General features: G+C 40.7%; 2 protein-coding genes across 8 annotated transcripts in view; one reads left to right on the top strand and one right to left on the bottom strand.

Annotated features, from left to right (window-relative positions):
- Window positions 1–20,218, bottom strand: part of LOC306913130 (uncharacterized protein) — a 40,652-nt gene extending 20,434 nt beyond the window's left edge. The window contains exons 1-4 of one of the 7 annotated variants that reach the window (XR_013788489.1): window positions 20,103–20,218; window positions 16,802–16,942; window positions 13,823–14,611; window positions 2,701–3,461 (exon numbers count right to left, since the gene is read on the bottom strand). Coding sequence is in view for 6 of the 7 variants with exons in the window: in XM_079489681.1 (XP_079345807.1) it covers window positions 3,292–3,461; window positions 13,823–14,611; window positions 16,802–16,910 (1,068 nt within the window). In the remaining variant the exon portion in view is untranslated. Of the gene's footprint in view, window positions 1–1,566; window positions 4,095–5,227; window positions 5,372–11,577; window positions 14,612–16,801; window positions 16,943–20,102 lie in introns of those variants that run through there. The other 6 variants (XM_079489681.1, XM_079489682.1, XM_079489675.1 and 3 more) reach the window with 6 other exon arrangements.
- Window positions 1–23,414, top strand: part of LOC306913339 (contactin-associated protein-like 2) — a gene marked incomplete at its 5' end in the record, with an annotated part of 202,217 nt that overhangs the window by 39,543 nt on the left and 139,260 nt on the right. The gene's annotated exons all lie outside the window — the stretch shown is intronic.

The raw sequence follows: 23,414 nt of genomic DNA, 5'->3' as shown, positions 1-23,414 counted from the left end.
CCCAGAAGCAAAGTTATTGCCATTTTCTGTTTTTGGCAATTATATAGCTAATTATGCTAATTACACTTCTAAACCTGACATAAAAAATTGGAGACATGTTTTTTTGGCATTCTGGTAACCTCAAGAATTAAGATATACATGTCTCCAAAAATTAACATTCCGAAATCACGGAAACTGATAGGCTCCCCTACTAGATAGACAAAATTGTTTATAATTTTTGAGAAATGATGTGTTTCGGTAGTGACACTCCTTAAAACCACACACTGATTTTCAGACTTTGGAAGACATTCATTTCAGACTGAAGTAAACTAGCTACTCATCATGATTTGGTCATGAACATGAAGTCTATGTCACTTCTTGGTGAAGAGTGTGGGGGTGTGGCTTAAACCAGGCTCCATCTATGGACTTAAACTCTTTCTGTTTCGGTAGTGACATGAAAACATGGGACAGCATTTTTTATATAAAGTTTTTTAATTTAAAATAAATCTACAAAATCAATTTCATTATTTCAACTTCCCTATAAAATAAATCAAATGGGTGTATTAAAAAAAAGTCATTTAAGTACTTTTTCATGAATTGAAATTTAGGGGTTAGAGGTTGGGACAGCCACCTTCCAATAGGAAGTGACAAAGGATGGATTTGTTTATATTTAATTTAATTATCTCAATTAATGTATTGTGATTAATTAGACCATACTATGACATTACTACAGTGAAAAGTCTGAATACTAAATGTTTTTTTTATTGTGGGACTGCAATTTGAACCAATTCGGTAGAATGGCCCATATAATGTAAAAGATCAATTATAAGCAAGAGTGTAGAAGTGAGCTGTGCTTTAAAAATGTCTACAGAGACTGCCTGTTGAAGGTACAGTGGGAGTTTGTTCCACGCCGTCGGCCCGTAGAAGCAGACAGCTGCTTCACCGTATTTTTTTGTTGCCATTTTTTTAGGCAAAGCGAGCAGGCCAGCAGGGGTTCATGTATTTGGTCCAACGGAGCATTGGTCCAAAGGACAACCTACCTCAAACCCTAACCCTAACCTCCCCCGGGGCAGCAGACCTAACCCCAACCCTCTCCCGACCCCCAACGCACCTCGGACCAATGCTCCTTCGAACCAATGCTCCGTCGGACAATAGTATGCCTCCCGGCCAGCAGTGGAAGACCTTAGGGGCGGTTTGGGACATATTTAGGCAGTCAGTCATGTAGATAGGAAGATGAGAGACCATTGAGAGCTTTATAAACAAGTAAAATAATTTTAAAATCAATCCTAAAAACAACCAGAAGCCAATTCCGAAGCCAAAATTCTCTCATCTTAGTTTAATTCAAACTCTGGCTGCCGCATTTTGTACAAGTACTTATCTAATCTACTTTCCCATCCAAACTCCTCCTTGCCCTGTTGTGTATTTTTCTATACACTAACTCACTAAACTAGGGAAGAATAATGTTCTCTAAAGCAGACTGTAGAAGATTAGTGAAAACCAGGCATCAAAGCATCAGATGAAGAAACGCAGGCAGAGATGAAAAGTACAGAGCAGAGCTTCCCGCGGCCCTGGGTGGCCTGCGGGAGCACACAGACTGCCTGACCGTGATGACCAGCCAGCCCAAGACTAGTGACTATTTCATTGACAACATGACAAGATATACGTTTTACAAACGGCTAGAGTTGAATAAGAGGGTGGAGTTACAGACTTTACATACAAATCAATGGTAGGAGATAGCAGATTGCTGTGTGTGTTTTGGTTCACACCTGAGCGAGCTTCAAAGGACTCAGGACAATGCCTGCCCTACAGGGTACTTGGGCTGAGATCTCTAGTGAAGGAAGATTCTCAGACCAGCCCTTCTGACTAGACATAGGGCTCCATTTTCGTCACCGCTAAACCCCTTATCCCTAAACTTCTTTGCCTTTTTTTTACTATTTTGAAAAATATTTTTGAATAGCCAATCTACATTGACACGTTGTGAGCTTGTAGACTGGCCATTTTAACTATTCAAAAATGTTTTGCAAAATAGTAAAAAAAAAAAAAGGCAAAGAAGTTTAGGGATAAGGGGTTTAGCTGTGGCGAAAATGGAGCCCAAGGTGTCTCACCCACTAACCCATGATGATCAAATAAGCACAGAAATGTATAGTTGACCATTTGACATAGACATAGCCTAATTATTATTAAATATTATGGAATATGGATTGCAGGAGACCACACTGTCTAGGGGGTACTGTTGCCAGTGGTGCAGCTCCGGTTCGGTCTCTATCCTTGTATTACTCTATGGTGTATACCCATAGGCGTACATGGAGATCAGGTTGTCCAGAGTCACAGATCCGACCGCTATGCCCATAAATGGTGATATGCATATTATGTGACCGACCGACTCTAGTAATACAAAGATGCTTATTAGGCATAAGGGATAAGGCTCCATGCAAGATAGTGCCCCGAGTCTGCAGTGCGTGCACATGAAATAATCTCAGACCTTACAGATCGTTACAAGCCAACAGCACTTTTTTTTGCAGGTGATTCCATACAATAGTCAAAAGTAGCAATTGCGCATGGGAGGTAATCAAACTGAATTGAAAGATTTGATCAAAAAAATCTGTTTGTCTTGTGTGTAACAATGAATCTGACTCATTTATTCAGTTATGCCAGTCACTTAGAAAAAGAAGAAAAGGTATTTAACTCCAGTAAACACTAAATATGTGGTGAATGACCAACCTAGTAATCATAAACTCACACACATGCAATCAGGTTAAATGTTAACTTGCACACACATTTTGGTGGCAATCTAAAGCCCTGTGCAGGATATGAGATTCAGAATAAAGAGTTTTTCTAATATACCCGGACAAGCGGGCATTTTCTGACCCTGGACTACAACAATGGCATCCTTTGCTATATAAAAATGAATAGATATGAATAAGCATAAACAACAAAACAAACAGAACATTGAGGAATGGAGAGGGGGAAAAAAACTTCTGGCATACTGCCTTCAAAAGACAAGTCCTGTTTTTTAAGGAGCAGTATGAATCTCCTTAATATTTCTGCTTTTCTATTCACCTCCCAGCAAACAGAAAAGTGAGCTAATTTATAGTAGCTTCTTCCCCCTTCTTTTTCCAGTGTGGATATGCTGATGTCTCTTCAGGGAACCTGACTGATGGAAACTCTTGTCACCGTTTACAGTGGAAAGGTTTTTCTCCAGTGTGAACACGCTGGTGTTTCTTCAGGGAACATGAGCGCCTGAAACTCTCGCTACAATGTTTACATTGGAAATGTTTTTCTCCAGTGTGGACGAGCTGATGTGTTTACAGATTACTTGACTACTGAAACTCTTGCTACAATGTTTACGTTGAAATGTTTTTCTCCAGTGTGGACAAGCTGATGTGTTTTCAGATGACTTGACTGACTGAAACTCTTGTCACAATGTTTACAGTGGAAAGGTTTTTCTCCAGTGTGGATACGTTGGTGTGCCTTCAGGGAACCTGAGCCACTGAAACTCTTGCTACAATGTGTACAGTGAAAAGGTTTTTCTCCAGTGTGGATACGTTGGTGTGCCTTCAGGGAACCTTTGACACTGAACCTCTTGTCACAATGTTTACAGTGGAAAGGTTTTTCTCCAGTGTGGACAAGCTGATGTGTTTTCAGATTACTTGACCTGCTGAAACTCTTGTCACAATGTTTACAGTGGAAAGGTTTTTCTCCAGTGTGAACACTCTGATGTCTGATCAGAGAAGTTGACCTAGTGAAACTATTCTTACAATGTTTACAGTGGAAACTCTTGTCAGGCCGTTCGTCATCAACGTCTTCACTGGTCTCGTCCCAATCATCACTGTCTTTAGTGACTTCAGTGTCAGATTCAAGTTCAACTTCGACTTCAGAGTAGTGGGAAGAGATGTATTCTTCTTCATCATCATCATCATTTTCTTCTTCACCTTTCACTGCTAGTAATGTCAACATTGACCCATCTGGTCTTTGAAGAAGATCTCCCTGTTCCTCTTTAAGCTCCTCCTGTTCTTCTTTAATGTGAGGAGGCTCTGGTTCCTCCTGGAGCAGACTGGGGCTACTCTCCCATTTAATAGAATCCTCCTCTTTACACACAACCATGTGCAGGATGTCTAGGAGCAGAGAAATTACATAATAGTTAATACTAGATTCCTAAAATGTAAAACTATTCTTCCAGTCCTTGTTCCATGTAGAAAATGAGCCACCTTCAAAGTTTTAACAACAGATCAGCGCCTTAAATATTGTGAGTAGTAATTATAATTGCTATGTTTAGTTACTTTACTTCACACGCAGGCTCTGATCTTGTCTGCATGCAGGTAGTCCGCCAGACCGATTCAGCCTCAGTACACAAGTCACAATTTGCCAGCGCCTAGACTACACGTCAGTAAAATATAGGCTACCACAGTGCATCATTTAGCTAGTGATTTCCCATCATGTAGCTATGTATTGGCAACTCATAACACGAGTGCACCCTCACAGGAGAGCGTGCACTGGGGCTTGACAATTATCATTATCAACATGCAAGATATTAATCTCGTCACAAAATGGAACAATACAGCCTGCTATAGGCTGACACTCGCAGTATATTCTTTATATATTTTTAAGTATATATTATATATTTTGTACTTGATTGGGTTTTACACTAGTGCTATTCTATTTAGAAAAGCCTCCTGTGGATAGGTGTTGAAAAGTAGCACTAAAACAGAATTAAACAGAAGAGTAATTCCTGCACACATCCAAGTGCTTAATATCTTGTTTCAATTGCAGCTCATTGCAATGTTTTGTGAGCTTGTAGATCGACTATGTATAAGGCATCTGTTCACGCCACAATATAGGGATGCTAGGGTTCAAATGGTTAAACCTCGAAAAATACAGGCAAATATCTGTGTTCTCACACAGTTCAGACTCACTTTCTAGTCTAGTCTTTCTAGACACCTCGTCTCCTACAGAGAGACACCATAACATCTGTTTGAGACCTACATCCATACTGTAAAGGCAATCACAAGGTGAACTTATATGGTCCAGTTTTCTTTCGCATTGCATTTGTGTAAAATGTGATGTGCTTTTGGATATGGTAATAAGAATATAAACATTAAATAGAATATATTTCAACATTACATTTGAGGGATATTCCAATGATTTATTTACATATCGGGATATTATCAGTGTCATTATTGTATAGTGAAAATAAGTGGCAGCCCTACAGAACAGATTAATTAAAGAGAGGAAAGAGCATGCCACTTACTGAGGTGTGGGTGGTCTTCTTCAGGTTTAATATAAATGTCTTCAGGTTCCCGTTTAATAGAAATGTCTTCAGTTTCCTGTTTAATAGAAACGCCCCTGGCTGCAGAGTTCATCTTCACCTGCAGTCTGGACTCCACACACTGGCCTGAAATCAAGTGAAGGAAGGACTTTAGTAACTGGAGAGCTAGTGGTGTTAGCATGCTTACATGCTTCTTAAAAGGATCCCTGGCTAATGAGACAAATATGCCTTAAAACATTATACTTGACCTCTATAACTAAAAAAATAAAATAAAAACACCTTCAATATTTTATTTCTTTCATAAATAGAGAATCATTCACTCAATAAGGACTTCTCCTGTCGCAAGTTGATGATGTCATATGATCCATGTGTGGTCCAGCCTTATGGAATTATGGAATGCACGTGCGAATAACAAATATTAGAAATATTGCTTTGATGCTCACTAACTTTAGGAAGTATTACGTCATTTTTTATTAGCACACATGCATCCCATAATTCCATAGGGCTAGACCACACATGGGCATATGACATCATCAACTTGCGACAGGAGCAGTCCCTATTGAGTGAAAGATTCGCAATTCATGAAAGAAATAAAATACTTATTCATTAGCCAGGGATCCTTTTAAAGCATAATTAAAATTAGATTTTTTTAAGCGTAGCTTTTTCAGAAAACTGTCAGGATGTAGAAGACATTTTTTGAATGGGTTAAGGGCTTAATTTAAAGGTTTTTAATGGTACTCAAACTTTCAACCCCTGAATTGACCATGATCCACAATTTATATACCGCTTATTGTTATTGGATGAACCTAAGGATCATAAAAAACCTTCAACGATTACTTTTGCAATTTATTTTGGGTCACGCCCCTGTTTTGCTTAGATTGACTGGCCTACACTGAATCACATCAGTTTTACAGGTAAAAAAGTAGGTGAAGCGCGAGAGAGAGATTTTAACATAGGCATCAAACAACCGGCCAGTACGATTTTTTCCCCCGGTTTTCCCAATGCATTCTTACGGAAGCAGTACTGCACGTGTGAACGGGGGTTGACTGGACTACATGTTTATTTAAGCCTGATTTTAAGCGGTTGTCTGATGCCCATGTTAAAATGTTAGGTGCCTATGTTAAGTTTATCAACTGTAACTTGGTTCTGATACCTATACTCTTTTAAATAAATACTGCTAAAGGGGTTTAATCGACGGGCTCGACCCACCTAGACTCCATTTCTACCAGCGCAGGGATAGCTTTCCTCGGAACCTCATCTCGAAGTTAAAGCATATAGCGGCATAGATAGAGGTTCCAAACGGAGCTAGCTGAAACTATAACTCTCATGTCTGTCTCTCATATGTATATAGCCACTGCATAGTACAACAAACTGTGCACAAATTATAGAATATTCCACATCATTCGAGGACATCTGCATACGGGTGCCCTCAAATGACTCGCACGGATGTGCGAGTCATGAGGGTGGATTAGGGTGGATTATGAGAAATAAATCAAACAAAATCTGAAGGAGTAATATTAGAAAATGTGTTTTACATATGTCGGCCTCCAGGTGGCGCTATAAAGAGCAGATGTGAAATATTCCAGGCAAAGGTTTTTCCTTGGCCTCTAGGGAGTGTGCATACAAAGTTATCCACAGATCCGTGCAGTTAGAGGTAAAAACAGGTAAAAACACTTAGCCAATCAGGATGGAGTCTGAGAAATCTGAAAGACCCGTTTCATTGAATGGCTCTAGAGACTGTGTACCAATTTGCGTGATGTTTGGACAAAATCTGTAGGTGTAGTCCAAAAACTTGTTTTGCACAAAGCGGCCTCCTGGTGGCGCTATAACAGGCCGTTCTGGAAGTTTTGGGGCAGAGGTTCATCGTTGGCATCCAGGGAGTGTGTGCAAAATTTGGCATCGACCGGGTTAACGGTACCGGAGATTAGCTGTTCACAGACGGACGGACACACGGGCGGACGGACGGAATGCAAAACATACTCTCTCCCCATGCCTTCGGCCTGGTGGAGACAACAATCGGTTTGAAGGCTATAGGCTCTGGTGTAGAGCTCTGGTGTACTGATGTCCCATAGGAATGCATTATGTGGTGGTTTTATACCGACTCCTACTACAGTGTTGATTTTGACAGCACATTTAGATTTTAGTTTTAGTCATAGTCTCTTGAATAGTTTTTCTTCTGCCCTCACCACGTATGCGTGATTGCGTGTGTGGCTATGCAGCGAGCTAAACATCCTTCCATAAAAAGCAGTCAGAGGAGTGGATCTTGACAGATCTTGACAAATCTTTTATATAGAAGTTAAAAACTGTAAAACTTTGACAAGACAGAAAAAAGGGCATGTGTAAATATCCCATAATACTACACAATTCACATAAACATCACAGAAATGAATGTATTTGTTATCACTGTATGCTGTAATATCCTTTACACAGTAACATAATGTAGCAATACACTGGAATGGATAAACAGGTAAGTAAAACAGTTGAGTACGAAACAAACAGTATCAAGCATGTACTCAAATGCAGCAAACATTTAGGTACCACCAGAAAGGCATGACAAAGTAGCACATGTCCAACAAACAAAAGCACAGAACTCCAAATACACCACTCTTTCAATGAAACATAACATTTACAATGTATTCGGAAAAGTTCTACATGTACTTACAATCTTTGACTCTTAAGCACAAACAAAAAGCCTGACCGTCAAATGAAGCTGGCGTCTCATACTGAATTCACACTGAGTGACTGAGACTAAACTACCTGCACAGCAGCACTGCAGCAGATTATCCCTTGATTGCTAACACTCAATAGGCAGCACCTGGAGTCTAAATGAGCATTAACAGGAAGAACTCTGTGCAGAAAACAAGAAACAAAATACATTGGCCTGCCCCTAGAGGGTGTTAAACACTAACAGCACTGAGGCCAGAACAGTTTTCATTTAGTTGTTAGTCACATGTTAGTCACCTGGAATGTTTTAGTGTTAGGCCCTTTCCCAATTCCTTTTTTAACCCTACCCCTCATCCCTTGCCCCTACCCCTCAGCCCTTGCCCCTTCCCCCTACATAATGAGTGTCAAGGGGTAGGGGGATAAATCATCACCCTAGGAATTGGAACGTCCCTAAATATTGAACGTCCCTTGTAGATATTGATATATTGATATACAACCTGTTCTCAGAAAATAGCTGATCTGCAAGCTCACTACAGGCCAGTGGTCCCCAAACTTTTTCCTGTCAAAAAGACCCCCATTTGAAGAGATATGCCAGGGACCCCAAAGATTCTTACGAATCTAGCAGTGTCACGGACCGCCAGTGTGACATGCATTAGTCCATGGACCCCCATTTGATGGCATTTCTGTCTCTGGGACCCCCAATTTATATTGTGAAATCAATGTCAATTAACTCTGAGTGTACAAATGGACCCTTATGGGTCCATTTGGTTCCAAACTATAATTTAGCTGGGGACCCCCTGGAACTCTCTCAAGGACCCCTGGGGGTCCCCATAACCCACTTTGGAAACCACTTTCCATAAGCTGTAGATCGGCTATTTTGGGAGAAGAGATGGAACGTAAACATTGCTGTGGTTATGATGAAATAAATATATTGTAATTTTGTCTCATCTTGGTAGCCCACCAGAATGTAATTCAGCTAGCTCATTCTGACACCTGCTCAACAGGTGTACCTGATTGATTCATTGATTATTGTATTAACAGTTTGTATAGAATGGATATACAGGGTTAGAAAAAGGAAAAACAATTTACAGTATAGAAAGAAGGGGCTGTGGTCACTGTGTTCATTGTTTTTAATATCATTAAGACCAGTCATTTTCTATCATGTCCTGACAAGTCGTAGTATGCTAATGCTACATATGATATGAATGACAATGTTTCAAATTCAACAACATTTAGGACAATGAAAATGCCATCGTGATTCATCTCCATCCAATGTACAGGCTGTACAGCAGCTTGCAGTCTGTTCCAACCTTTGCTAGAGATTGCGATATTTTTGGCGATGCAGATTGTTAACACATTCAAATAATATTGGTTATTATCATATTCTTCCATAAAAAACTGTTTTTGTCAGTCAAAGTAAAATTTCGACAGATCATGTAAAATGACTGTTATACAAAGCAAAATGTACCTAGGTCTAAAATGTAATATCATACATGTTGATGATTTGCCAATGGATAGAACCATGTGATCATTTAGCAATTCAATTGTCTGAAGTAGCTTATTCTAGTCATTGTTTTCTAAAATGGTGGCTATGGGTAAGATGAGCCAATGTCCGGGGGTAAATTGAGTCAATGGGAATCACTATTCATATTTTTGAGTGGTGTAAACCACTCCTACAACTGGCTTTGTTAGTCTGTGCAGAAAAAATTAGCATGGTTGCTATGTTCACCCTGTTCACCCGGGTGTTATTTTTGAGTGGTGTAAACCACTCCTACAACTGGCTTTGTCTGTGCAGAAAAAATGAGCATGGTTGCTATGTTCACCCTGGTGTGATTTCATTACGTCAGACATGATTTCATTACGTCAGACAGGCTATATAAGACCTTACACCACTCAGTTCACACGGGTGTGATTTTTTTATTAAGTCTTTGCTACTCAAATTATACTGAATGACCTTTAATTTGCATGTACATACTCATTTAAGATAAGTTTGCAATATTGTATTAACAATATTGCAAATATAAGGTTCTGAATAACAAACTTTATTTAATTGTCTTAATATTGTTTAAATAATAAATAAACAAATAAATAAGGCTATTTGCAAAAGGGAAAACTGTTATTATATTATTATCGATAAGTGAATACATTATCTGTTCAAGTTTAAGCTTTTAACATTCAAATATCATGTGGTTCGACTTGCCCCTCGACTTGGATCAACTTACCCCTTACCTGGGGCAAATTGAGCCACATGACCACTTTTTTAAAAAAGGTCATATTTTCATGGCCCTTTGTCATAGATGCTTACTCATCATTTCAATTGATAGAAGACATCCTGAAATATCGGTAGATCATTAGATGTTACTGCCATCTCATTTTGCCTTGCTTCCAGGACAACTTAAGCAAAAACCTTACCCCGTTCTCCCCTATGTGTTTCGGTAGTGACACTCCTTAAAACCACACACTGATTTTCAGACTTGGAAGACATGCATTTCAGACTGAAGTAAACTAGCTACTCATCATGATTTGGTCATGATGAACATGAAGTCTGTCACTTCTTGGTGAAGAGTGTGGGTTAAACCAGGCTCCATCTATGGACTTAAACTCTTTCTGTTTCGGTAGTGACATGAAAACATGGGACATTTTTTATATAAGGTTTTTTAATATAAAATAAATCTTCCCTATAAAAAAAATCAAATGGGTGTATTAAAAAAAACTTAACTTTTTTCATGAATTGAAATGTAGGGGTTAGAGGTTGGGACAGCCACCTTCCAATAGGAAGTGACATATAAAGGATGTTTTTTTTATATATTTAATTTTATATTATCTCGATGAATCTATTGTGATTAATTAGACCATACTATGACATTACTACAGTGAAAAGTCTGAATACTAAAATGTGTTTTTCATTGTCAATTTAATTGACTGCAATTTGAACCAATTCGGTAGAATGGCCCATATAATGTGAGCTGTGCTTTAAAAATGTCTACAGAGACTGCCTGTTGAAGGTACAGTGGGAGTTTGTTCCACGCCGTCGGCCCGTAGAAGCAGAAAGCTGCTTCACCGTATTTTTTTGTTGCCATTTTTTTAGGCAAAGCGAGCAGGCCAGCAGGGGTTCATGCGTTTGGTCCGACGGAGCATTGGTCCGAACGACAACCTACCTCAAACCCTCACCTCCCCCGGGGAAGCACACCTAAACCTAACCCTCTCCCGACCCCCAACGCACCTCGGACCAATGCTCCTTCGAACCAATGCTCCGTCGGACAATAGTATTCCTCCCGGCCAGCAGTGGAAGACCTTAGGGGCGGTTTAGGACATATTTAGGCAGTCAGTAATGTAGATAGGAAGATGAGAGACCATTGAGAGCTTTATAAACAAGTCAACTAATTTTACAAATCGATCCTAAAAACAACCGGAAGCCAATTCCGAAGCCAAAATGACATCTTAGTTTTAGTTAAAACTCTGGCTGCCGCATTTTCAAGTACTTCTCTAATCTACATTCCCATCCAAACTCCTCCTTGCCCTGTTGCCGTGTATTTTTCTATACACTAACTCACTAAACTAGTGAAGAATAATGTTCTCTAAAGCAGACTGTAGAAGAGTAGTGAAAACCAGGCATCAAAGCATCAGATGAAGAAACGCAGGCAGAGATGAAATGACGGTCCCATCAGAGTTGTATTTATTTCAAAAGTACAAGTACAGAGCAGAGCTTCCCGCTGCCCTGGGTGGCCCGCGGGAGCACACAGACTGCCTGACCGTGATGGCCAGCCAGCCCAAGACTAGTGACTATTTCATTGACAACATGACAAGATATACGTTTTACAAACAGCTAGAGTTGAATAAGAGGGAGGGAGTTACAGACTTTACATACAAATCAATGGTAGGAGATTGCTGTGTGTGTTTTGGTTCACACCTGAGCGAGCTTCAAAGGACTCAGGACAATGCCTGCCCTACAGGGTACTTGGGCTGAGATCTCTAGTGAAGGAGGATTCTCAGACCAGCCCTTCTGACTAGACATAGGGCTCCATTTTCGTCACCGCTAAACCCCTGATCCCGAAACTTCTTTGCCTTTTTTTTTTTACTATTTTGAAAAACATTTTTGAATAGTTCAACTAGCCAATCTACATTGACACGTTGTGAGCTTGTAGGCTGGCCATTTTAACTATTCAAAAATGTTTAGCAAAATAGTAAAAAGAAAAAAGGCAAATAAGTTTAGGGATAAGGGGTTTAGCTGTGACGAAAATGGAGCCCAATGTGTCTCACCCACTAACCCATGATGATCAAATAAGCACAGAAATGTATAGTTGACCATTTGACATAGACATAGCCTAATTATTATTGAATATTATGGAATATGGATTGCAGGAGACCACACTGTCTAGGGGGTACTGTTGCCAGTGGTGCAGCTCCGGTTCGGTCTCTATCCTTGTATTACTCTATGGCAGGGGTGCCCAAAAGGTAGATCGCGATCTACCAGTAGATCACAAAGGCTGTGCAGGTAGATCAGGTAGATCACATGACATGCCCCTAAAGAGTATTTAATTTAAATATATTGGAGGAAAAAAAAAACATTTCTCCCCCTCTATTTCCCATTCCAAGTGCTTATACTGTACAGAATGTAACACAAACTCTACTATTCCGAAGCCCCCTCAGGTACATATTTAAACTATTTTCAGCAATGGTATAATAATTGATTTGGTGGGTAGATCTTGCCGAGCTGGTCATTCTGAAAGTAGCTCTCAAGTCAAAAAGTGTGGGCACCCCTGCTCTATGGCGTATACCCATAGGCGTACATGGAGATCGGGTTGTCCAGAGTCACAGATCCGACCTCTATGCCCATAATTGGTGATATGCATATTATGTGACCGACCGACTCTAGTAATACAAATATGCTTATTAGGCATTAGGGATAAGGCTCCATGCTTGATAGTGCCCTGAGTCTGCAGTGCGTGCACATGAAATAATCTCTTACAGACCTTACAGATCGTTACAAGCTACAAGTAAGACGCGCAAACACGGGAAGCGAACGCAGCTCGTAAATTGCAATAACAACAATTAGAATAAATTACGTACTTTAAGGTTGTTTTTAAGTTATTTTTGTTTTAAGATTTTTTTTTAGTGTGCGTTTTTGTTTTTTAAGTTTATTTTTTAAGTTAAGTTTTTGTGCGGGCCGGTGGTGTTACAGCATGACACACACAGACAGACAGTTTAGGCCAGCTTCTATAGTTAGTGCTCACTGCGTTCGCAGGTGATTCCACACAATGGAGACAAAAGTAGCAATTGCGCATGGGAGGCAATCCAACTGAATTGAAAGTTTGTCTTGTGTGGAACAATGAATCTGACTCATTTATTCAGTTATGCCAGTCACTTAGAAAAAGAAGAAAGGGTATTTAACTCCAGTAAACACTAAATATGAAGTGGTGAATGACCAACCTAGTAATCGTAAACTCACACACATGCAATCAGGTTAAATGTTAACACACATTTTGGTGGCAATCTAAAGCCCTGTGCAGGATATGAGATTCAGAATAAAGAGTTTTTCTAATATACCCCGGACAAGCGGGCATTTTCTGACCCTGGACTCAATGGCATTTGCTATATAAAAATGAATAGAACAAAACAAACAGAACATTGAGGAATGGAGAGGGGAAAAAAACTGCTGGCAGACTCCAAAAGACAAGTCTTAACTGAGGCCTCTGTTTTAAAGGAGCAGTATGAATCTCCTTAATATTTCTGCTTTTCTATTCACCTCCCAGCAAACAAAAGTGAGCTAATTTATAGTAGCTTCTTCCTCCTTTTTCCAGTGTGGATATGCTGATGTCTCTTCAGGGAACCTGACTGATGGAAACTCTTGTCAATGTTTACAGTGGAAAGGTTTTTCTCCAGTGTGAACACGCTGGTGTTTCTTCAGGGAACATGACTGACTGAAACTCTTGTCACAATGTTTACAGTGGAAAGGTTTTTCTCCAGTGTGGACAAGCTGATGTGTTTTCAGAGTACTTGACCTGCTGAAACTCTTGTCACAATGTTTACAGTGGAAAGGTTTTTCTCCAGTGTGAACACGCTGGTGTTTCTTCAGGGAACATGACTGACTGAAACTCTTGTCACAATGTTTACAGTGGAAAGGTTTTTCTCCAGTGTGGATACGTTGGTGTGCCTTCAGGGCACCAGACACTCTGAAACTCTTATCACAATGTTTACATTGGAAATGTTTTTCTCCAGTGTGGACAAGCTGATGTGTTTTCAGAGTACTTGACTGAGTGAAACTCTTGTCACAATGTTTACAGTGGAAAGGTTTTTCTCCAGTGTGAACACTCTGATGTCTGATCAGAGAAGTTGACCTAGTGAAACTCTTCTTACAATGTTTACAGTGGAAACTCTTGTGAGGCCGTTCGTCATAGTCTTCACTGGTCTCGACCCAATCATCACTGTCTTTAGTGACTTCAGTGTCAGATTCAAGTTCAACTTCGACTTCAGAGCAGTGGGAAGAGATGTATTCTTCTTCATCATCATTTTCTTCTTCACCTTTCACTGCTAGTAATGTCAACATTGACCCATCTGTCCTTTGAAGATCTCCCTGTTCCTCTTTAAGCTCCTCCTGTTCATCTTTAATGTGAGGAGGCTCTGGTTCCTCCTGGAGCAGATAGGGGCTCCTCTCCCGTTTAATAGAATCCTCCTCTTTACACACAACCATGTGCAGGATTTCTAGGAGCAGATAAATTACATAGTTAATACTAGATTCCTAAAATGTAAAACTATTCTTCCAGTCCTTGTTCCATGTAGAAAATGACAGATCAGCACCTTAAATATTGTGAGCAGTGGCGGCTCCAGACCATTTTTACTGGGGGAGCTATAAGGGAGCTTGACTAATAATGGAGGTGCTATGTCCCGCTATGCGGGACGATTTTTTTGTTGTTAGGCCTACCATTAGGAGAGATAACAGGCCATGTTGATCAAAATAACATGTTTTCTAAGTTCTCTAATTGTGTAGACTTAAATTAACTTAAGTAATGCAGCTGTTTAACAATAATTATTATTCAACTCTTGAGTTTAAAATTGAACCAAATGGACACACTTGGTTTCATTTTACACTCTCAAGAGTTAAAGATTTATAAGGGTTCATTTGGTTACCAACTCTCCATCATTTAGCTGGGGACCACCTGGAACCCCCTCAGGGACCGCTGGTGGTCCCCGGACCACTGGTTCAATCAGAACCACTGCTTTTCAAGTTTTAAATACTCCTATCAACATGGGAGAAGGCTTGCTTTATTGCAAATGCCATGGAGGGAAACAAAATCATAAACCACACACACACACACACACACACACACACACACACACACACACACACACACACACACACACACACACACACACACACACACACACACACACACACACACACACACACACACACACACACACACACACACACACACACACACGAGAGCTCTCTCTCCTGTAAGCACGCACACAGTCAGGCTGTCAACATTAGCTTTAGCATGGTCTGTGTAGACTGTGTAGCATCAAGCTATCACAACTGACTGCTATGTTTGTCAACCAAAACTGCCAGAGTTTTGCTTTTGCCCAATTCAAAGAGCTTCTGATCTAACACATTGTGGAGCAAATAAATTAATAACGAGCCCAAGGAACGCGACGACTCGAGTGCTCACAGCTCAACTGCCCAGCCCACACTGGTAGGCTACACTCTGTGCACCGGTCCTGCACAGGCTGACGGACGAGTCACTGGGAGAGAGAGTGGGGAGAGAGGCGGGGCTCACTGACTGCCTGCATTCACATGAATGCGTCTCTCAACCATTCTGTCAAACTTCACCGTGCGTTAATCGCGCGTTAAGTGGGGGAAAAATGTACATTTTGTTTGAGAATTTCTTGGGGGTGCTACGGGATTTTTGGAGGTGCTATAGCCCCCGCAAGCCCCCCCCCCCACGCCACCCCTGATTGTGAGTAGTAATTAGAATTGCTATGTTTAGTTACTGATCTTGTCTGCATGCAGGTAGTCCGCCAGACCGATTCAGCCTCAGTACACCGCCAAGACACAATTTGCCAGCACCTAGACTACACGTCAGTAAAGTATAGGCTACCATAGTGCATAATTTAGCTAGCGATTTCCCATCATGTAGCTATGTATCGGCAACTCATAACACGAGTGCACCCTCACAGGAGAGCGTGCACTGGGGCTTGACAATTATCATTATGAACATGCAAGATATTAATCTTGTCACAAAATGGAACAATACAGCCTGCTATAGGCTTAGAAAAGCCTCCTGTGAATAAGTGTTGAAAAGTAGCACTATACACTAAGCAAATTAATGTCAAATTAATAAACAGAATTAAACAGAAGAGTAATTCCTGCACACATCCAAGTGCTTAATATCTTGTTTCAATTGCAGCTCATTGCAATGTTTTGTGAGCTTGTAGATCGACTATGTATAAGGCATCTGTTCACGCCACAATATAGGGATGCTAGGGTTCAAATGGTTAAACCTCGAAACCTCGAAAAATACAGGCAAATATCTGTGTTATCTCACACAGTTCAGACTCACTTTCTAGTCTAGTCTTTCTAGACACCTCGTCTCCTACAGAGAGACACCATCAAATCTGTTTGAGACCTACATCCATACTGTAAAGGCAATCACAAGGTGAACTTATATGGTCCAGTTTTCTTTCGCATTGCATTTGTGCAAAATGTGATGTGCTTTTGGATATGGTAATAAGAATATAAACAATAGAATATATTTCAACATTACATTTGAGGGATATTCCAATGATTGATTTGCATATCGGGATATTATCAGTGTCATTATTGTATAGTGAAAATAAGTGGCAGCCCTACAGAACAGATTAATTAAAGAGAGGAAAGAGCATGAAACTTACTGAGGTGTGGGTCGTCTTCAGGTTTAATATAAATGTCTTCAGGTTCCTGTTTAATAGAAATGTCTTCAGTTTCCTGTTTAATAGAAACGCCCCTGGCTGCAGAGTTCATCTTCACCTGCAGTCTGGACTCCACACACTGGCCTTAAATCAAGTGAATAAGGAAGGACTTTAGTAACTGGAGAGCTAGTGGTGTTAGCAACTTAGCATGCTTACATGCTTCTTAAAAGGATCCCTGGCTAATGAGACAAATATGCCTTAAAACATTATACTTGACCTCTATAACTAAAAAAATAAAACACCTTAAATATTTTATTTCTTTCATAAATAGAGAATCATTCACTCAATAAGGACTTCTCCTGTCCCAAGTTGATGATATCATATGATCCATGTGTGGTCCAGCCTTTATGGAATGCACGTGCTAATAATAGTTAAAAATATTGCTTTGATGCTCATTAACTTTAGGAAGTATTACGTCATTTTTTTATTAGCACACATGCATCCCATAATTCCATAGGGCTAGACCACACATGGGCATATGACATCATCAACTTGCGACAGGAGCAGTCCCTATTGAGTAAAAGATTCGCAATTTATGAAAGAAATAAAATATGTATTCATTAGCCAGGGATCCTTTTAAAGCATAATTCAAATTAGATTTGTTTAAGCGTAGCTTTTTCAGAAAACTGTCAGGATGTAGAAGACATTTTTTGAATGGGTTAAGGGCTTAATTTAAATGGTACACAAACTTTCAACCCCTGAATTGACCATGATCCACAATTTATATACCGCTTATTGTTATTGGATGAACCTAAGGATCATAAAAAACCTTCAACGATTACTAATTTATTTTGGGTCACGCCCCTGTTTTGCTTAGATTGACTGGCCTACACTGAATCACATCAGTTTTACACGTAAAAAAGTAGGTGAAGCGCGAGAGAGAGAGATTTTAACATAGGCATCAAACAACCGGCCAGTACGATTTTTTTCCTCGGTTTTCCTAATGCATTCTTACAGAAGCAGTACTGCACGCGTGAACGGCCGGGGGTTGACTGGACTACATGTTTATTTAAGCCTGATTTTAAGCGGTTGTCTGATGCCCTTGTTAAAATGTTAGGTGCCTATGTTAAGTTTATCAACTGTATCTTGGTTCTGATACCTATATACTTTTTTTAAATTAATACTGCGAAAGGGGTTTAATCGACGGGCTCGACCCAGGTAGACTCCATTTCTACCAGCGCAGGGATAGCTTTCCTCGGAACCTCATCTCGAAGCTAAAGCGTATAGCGGCATAGATAGAGGTTCCAAACGGAGCTAGCTGAAACTATAACTCTCTCTCATCTCATGTCTGTCTCTCATATGTATATAGCCACTGCATAGTACAACACACTGTGCACAAATTAGAATATTCCACATCATTCGAGGACATCTGCATACGGGTGCCCTCAAATGAAGCGCACGGATGTGCTATAGTCTGTAAAATAGTCCTGATCCATACACAACTAGAAAAAGTGCCCTTCTGGGCACAGGTCTCCACCAGGAGGATAGGAGTGTGTGTGTGATGTTTGGCAAAATGTTTAGGAGGAGTGTGTGTGTGTGTGTGTGTGTGTGTGAGAGACTCGGCCTGTTGTAGCGCCACCATGAGGCTTATTTGAAAACTGTCAAGTGGCATTTCTTCCAAAGCCTAGTGGGGATATGCATGCACAGTTTCACCAAATTCGGACGCTGCGTTGAGTAGTTTTGGCGATTTGTACAAAACGGGTACAAAGCGGGCTACTCCTGAAAAGTTTAGAAGCCAATCGTAGCCAATGAGGGTGGATTATGAGAAATCAAACAAACCCGTCTTGCTCACATGACTATGGAGAGCATGTGTACCGATTTGCGTGAAATTTGGATAAAATCTGAAGGAGTAATATTAGAAAATGTGTTTTACATATGTCGGCCTCCAGGTGGCGCTATAAAGAGCAGATGTGAAAAATTCAAGGCAAAGGTTTTTCCTTGGCCTCTAGGGAGTGTGCATACAAAGTTATCCACAGATCCGTGCAGTTAGAGGTAAAACCAATTTGTGTGATGTTTGGACAAAATCTGTAGGTGTACTGTCCAAAAACTTGTTTTGCACAAAGCGGCCTCCTGGTGGCGCTATAACAGGCCGTTTTGGAAATTTTGGGGCAGAGGTTCATCGTTGGCATCCAGGGAGTGTGTGTGCAAAATGTGGCATCGACCGGGTTAACGGTGCCGGAGATTAGCTGTTCACAGACGGACACACGGACGGACGGAGTGCAAAAATACTCTCTCCCCATGCCTTCGGCCTGGTGGAGACAACAATCGGTTTGAAGGCTATAGGCTCTGGTGTAGAGCTCTGGTGTACAGATGTCCCATACACTGACACCACGGCGCATAATCAGCGCCTCCGCCCACCCCCGGGGGAAGTTGTGATTTGCGCTCGTTCACTGCAATGCAATTTGCGGCATTTTCAAAACAATATTGAGCAGAGTAGCGATTATCAAACGTATTTGCAATGGCATACGTTGAAATTTCTGTTGCCCGTGGACAAGGCACGCTACCTCCGCAAGTTAGATAGCATCAGCATAGATGTTTGTCCGTATGTGATTAAGGATTGGACCAAGTTGCATTGGCAGCCATAGAAAATTCTTACCCCAGGCTAAAACCGGATGTGACGTTTTTGGGCGTTCCTGTCTAGTGTGGTGTCAGTGTATAGGAATGCATTATGTGGTGGTTTTATACCGACTCCTACCACAGTGTTGATTTTGACAGCACATTTAGATTTTAGTTTTAGTTTTTCTTCTGCCCTCACCACGTATGCGTGATTGCGTGTGCGGCTATTCAGCGAGCTAAACATCCTTCCATAAAAAGCAGTCAGAAGAGTGGATCTTGACAAATCTTTTATATAGAAGTTAAACTGTAAAACTTTGACAAGACAGAAAAAAGGGCATGTGTAAATATCCCATAATACTACACAATTCACAAAACATCACAGAAATGAAGGTACATCAATGCAATGATATTTGTTATCACTGTATGCTGTAATATCCTTTAAACAGTAAACATAATGTAACAATACACTGGAATTGATAAACAGGTAAGTAAAACAGTTGAGTACGAAACAAACAGTATCAAACATCAAGCATGTACTCAAATGCAGCAAATCAAACATTTAGGTACCAGAAAGGCATGACAAAGTAGCACATGTCCAACAAACAAAAGCACAGAACTCCAAATACACCACTCTTTCAATGAAACATAACATTCACAATGTATTCGGAAAAGTTCTACATGTACTTACAATCTTTGACTCTTAAGCACAAACAAAAAGCCTGACCGTCAGATGAAGTTGGCTTCTCATACTAAATTCACACTGAGTGACTGAGACTAAACTACCAGCACTGCAGCAGATTATCCCTTGATTGCTAACACTCAATAGGCAGCACCTGGGCTGCGTTCGAATTGCTAGGGTTGTTCCCTACTCCCTACTCCCTACTCCCCATACGGGGATCCAGACTCAGTGGACTCAAATAGTGATTTATTCGGACAATACTCCCTGTATGGGGAGCACCGACTCTGACGTCAATATCGGTAGAGGGCACTATAGGTCCGCGGGTTCATGTACTTTTTGTTTGCATTGTAATCCCCATAGGGTTTTTTCAGATCGCCTCATAAAGAACTGTATGAAAAATAAACAAATCATCCCGGCCGTTTCACTCATTTGGATATGAAGACTACAAAAAAACAGTCAAAACGCTGCTGCTGAAATGATGATAAAAAGGTTATTCTTTTAAAATAAGATAGGCCTATGATTATTATCAATAAATTAATATTATATCCATTATCCAGCAATATGAAAACAGTGCACCACCTTGACAATATGAAAATATCAGCAACATGATTATGAACCCCCGCTAATCCTGGGGGGGTTCATACACGTCCGTGTTGTGAGCTTGTAGATCGGGTACTTTTGGTAAAGAATTACCAAAAGTAGCCGATCTACAAGCTCTGCTCACAATACGGACGTTAACAGAAACAGCAGTCCAATAAATTACTGCCTACATAATGAAGTTTGAATGTATTTAGTGTAATTCAATGAAATAATGTTAGATTTTAATGGCAGGAATGAATTAATATTAATAAAACATATGTTCGGAGACACTAGCCCTGATACATGACTGCCATGATAATCATCATGATGATTATCATGGCAGTCATGTATCAGGGCTAGTGTCTCACATGCATGTACAAAATATATATTGGACTTTAGCACATAGCTTTACAACCTCACCAACCTTAATCCAAAAACTTAAAATTAAAATATAAGGCCTTCGTTCTACAGCAAACAACTCATTCCTCTCCTAACGTCATGCGCTGGGCCTGGGTGATACAATGAATCAGATTAGTAATAGTAATACTATTGCAAATTAATTGTTTTATTATAAATAAATAAAACAAAACAATTGCAAATAAATGCACAGATAATTTGTCTCGAGATCTGTAGCTTCGAGATCCGCCAGGGAAGAAAATAGAGGGGAAACGAAAGTTTAAAAAGTACATTTGTGTTGATTTCTTTCGCTGGTTCAACTTCTGCCTCATCTGAGTTGGAGCGCAATAAGCGCATGCATGCAGAAGCAGCGCACGTGCGCGCAAACGCGTGCATGTGCGCTCAAGAGCAAGCTTGCGCAATGCATTATGGGGCAGATTTGCTTCGCTGTGTTTTTGTAGTGACCATCGGATGGTCCCTACAATTCCCGGTGCATTGTGGGATACTTCAGTCCACTACATTAGGGTGCAAAAATGCTCACTACATATTCGGACACTATAACAAAATGGCGGAACCCCAAAGTAGTGCACTATATGGGGCATAGGGAATGAATTTGAACGCAGCCCTGGAGTCTAAATGAGCATTACCAGGAAGAACTCTGTGCAGAAAACAATAAACAAAATACATTGGCCTGCCCCTAGAGGGTGTTAAACACTAACAGCACTGAGGCCAGAACAGTTTTCATTTAGTTTTTAGTCATGTTAGTCACCTGGAATGTTTTAGTGTTAGGCCCAATCCCAATTGCCTCCCTCAATCCCTGAGCCCTGAACCCTCATTGGGCCTCATGCGCCAACCGTTCTTAAGAAGTTCTTAAGAGGAAATTTGTTCTTAGACCCACCCCCAGTTTTTTAGAAGGTTTTGGGATCCCTCAATCTTTTCTTAGCTGTGATTTGTTCGTAGGTAAGAACAGAATCTACGCACACTGTGGAGCACTCTTAGGCATGGCTGAGGGAAGTAGGGGTGCTGGGGGGGCTGTAGCACCCCCTCCCCCCAGGCACAGCCCCCCCTCGAACAGGAGAGAAAAAAAAAATAAGAGATTTAAATATGCTGTATCACAGTATTGGCACCTTATCCTGGTTAATTGCCTGTGTCAGTTCGTTCATATATAACTTGCGTGTGGAGAGGGAAAGTAAAGGCCACGTTTGCGCGTGAAAATTCGCGAAAATGCGCGAAAATGCGCGTGCATGATGCGCGTGCACGCGCATTTTTGCGGCGCGCGCTGTGCGCGCGCACCCCCAGGTACACGCTCAGCCCCTGCTAGTGTAAAGTACTTCCCACGGGCCTGCTCTTAGGGTGCCTTTTTCGTTCTTAAGTGGAATCTGAAAACATAAAGGAAAAACAGCGCCATCTGCATGATGCTCAAAGTTTGGTCTGAGGACCTCAAGGGGTCCTTGAGGAAGTTCCAGGCAGTCCACAGCAAAATATGGAACATTTACCACTTTAATCCCATTTTATACTTTGATAATAGCCAATCTACAAGCACACAAACGCGTCCCATTACTGCCCATTTTGAGCTTGTAGATCGGCTATTTTCGAAACATTTTGATAAATCTTCAAAACATTTCCCTAGCAGAAAATATTTTCATATGGGGGTCTGCAGAATGCATGTCAATTTGGGGGTCCTTGACATGAAAATGTTTGAGAACCACTGGTTTAGAGTTCACAACCCAACCCAACCCAACGCACCATACCCACCACATAACCCCCACCCCATGCACCCACCATCACCCCCCCCCCCCCCCCCCCCCAAGTTGACTATTGTGAGATAAATAATGAAATACATTCATGATTATTGAAAATATTGAAATATTGAAATTTTCTGTTCACTTCAGTACCTCCACAGTATTATTGGAGTCTGGTGTTCCACCATATTTAGACTTTAGTTTAGGTATTCTTGACTTAACTCAACTTTATTTCTATGTGTGAGGTCCTGTGATTTCTGTGTGCTGCAATCACACACAGGTGTGACTGCAGGCAAGGCCATGGAGTCATGCAAAACCACACCCACCTGGGTGAACACAGGTAGGAAAGTGAATTCCCAATGCCTTATATGGGATTTGTGGGGCGGTTCCCTATGGTAATTAGGATGTTAACTAGGATATGTGGGGCGTCTACCTATGATCATTTGAATGAACTGGCACACCCCTTCAAGTTACGAGGATTTGGATTCATCATCATAAGAACATGCTTACGAACAATTCTGCCTACTTAAGAACGTTTCATGAATCTGACTGGACTTCTCTGGAATTCACTTAGGAAGAAATGTAAGAGGAAAAGTTAGGAACT

Source organism: Electrona antarctica (assembly GCF_951216825.1).
Source record: "Electrona antarctica genome assembly, chromosome: 20".
NCBI lineage: Eukaryota > Metazoa > Chordata > Actinopteri > Myctophiformes > Myctophidae > Electrona > Electrona antarctica.
This window is presented reverse-complemented; position numbering and strand designations above follow the sequence as displayed.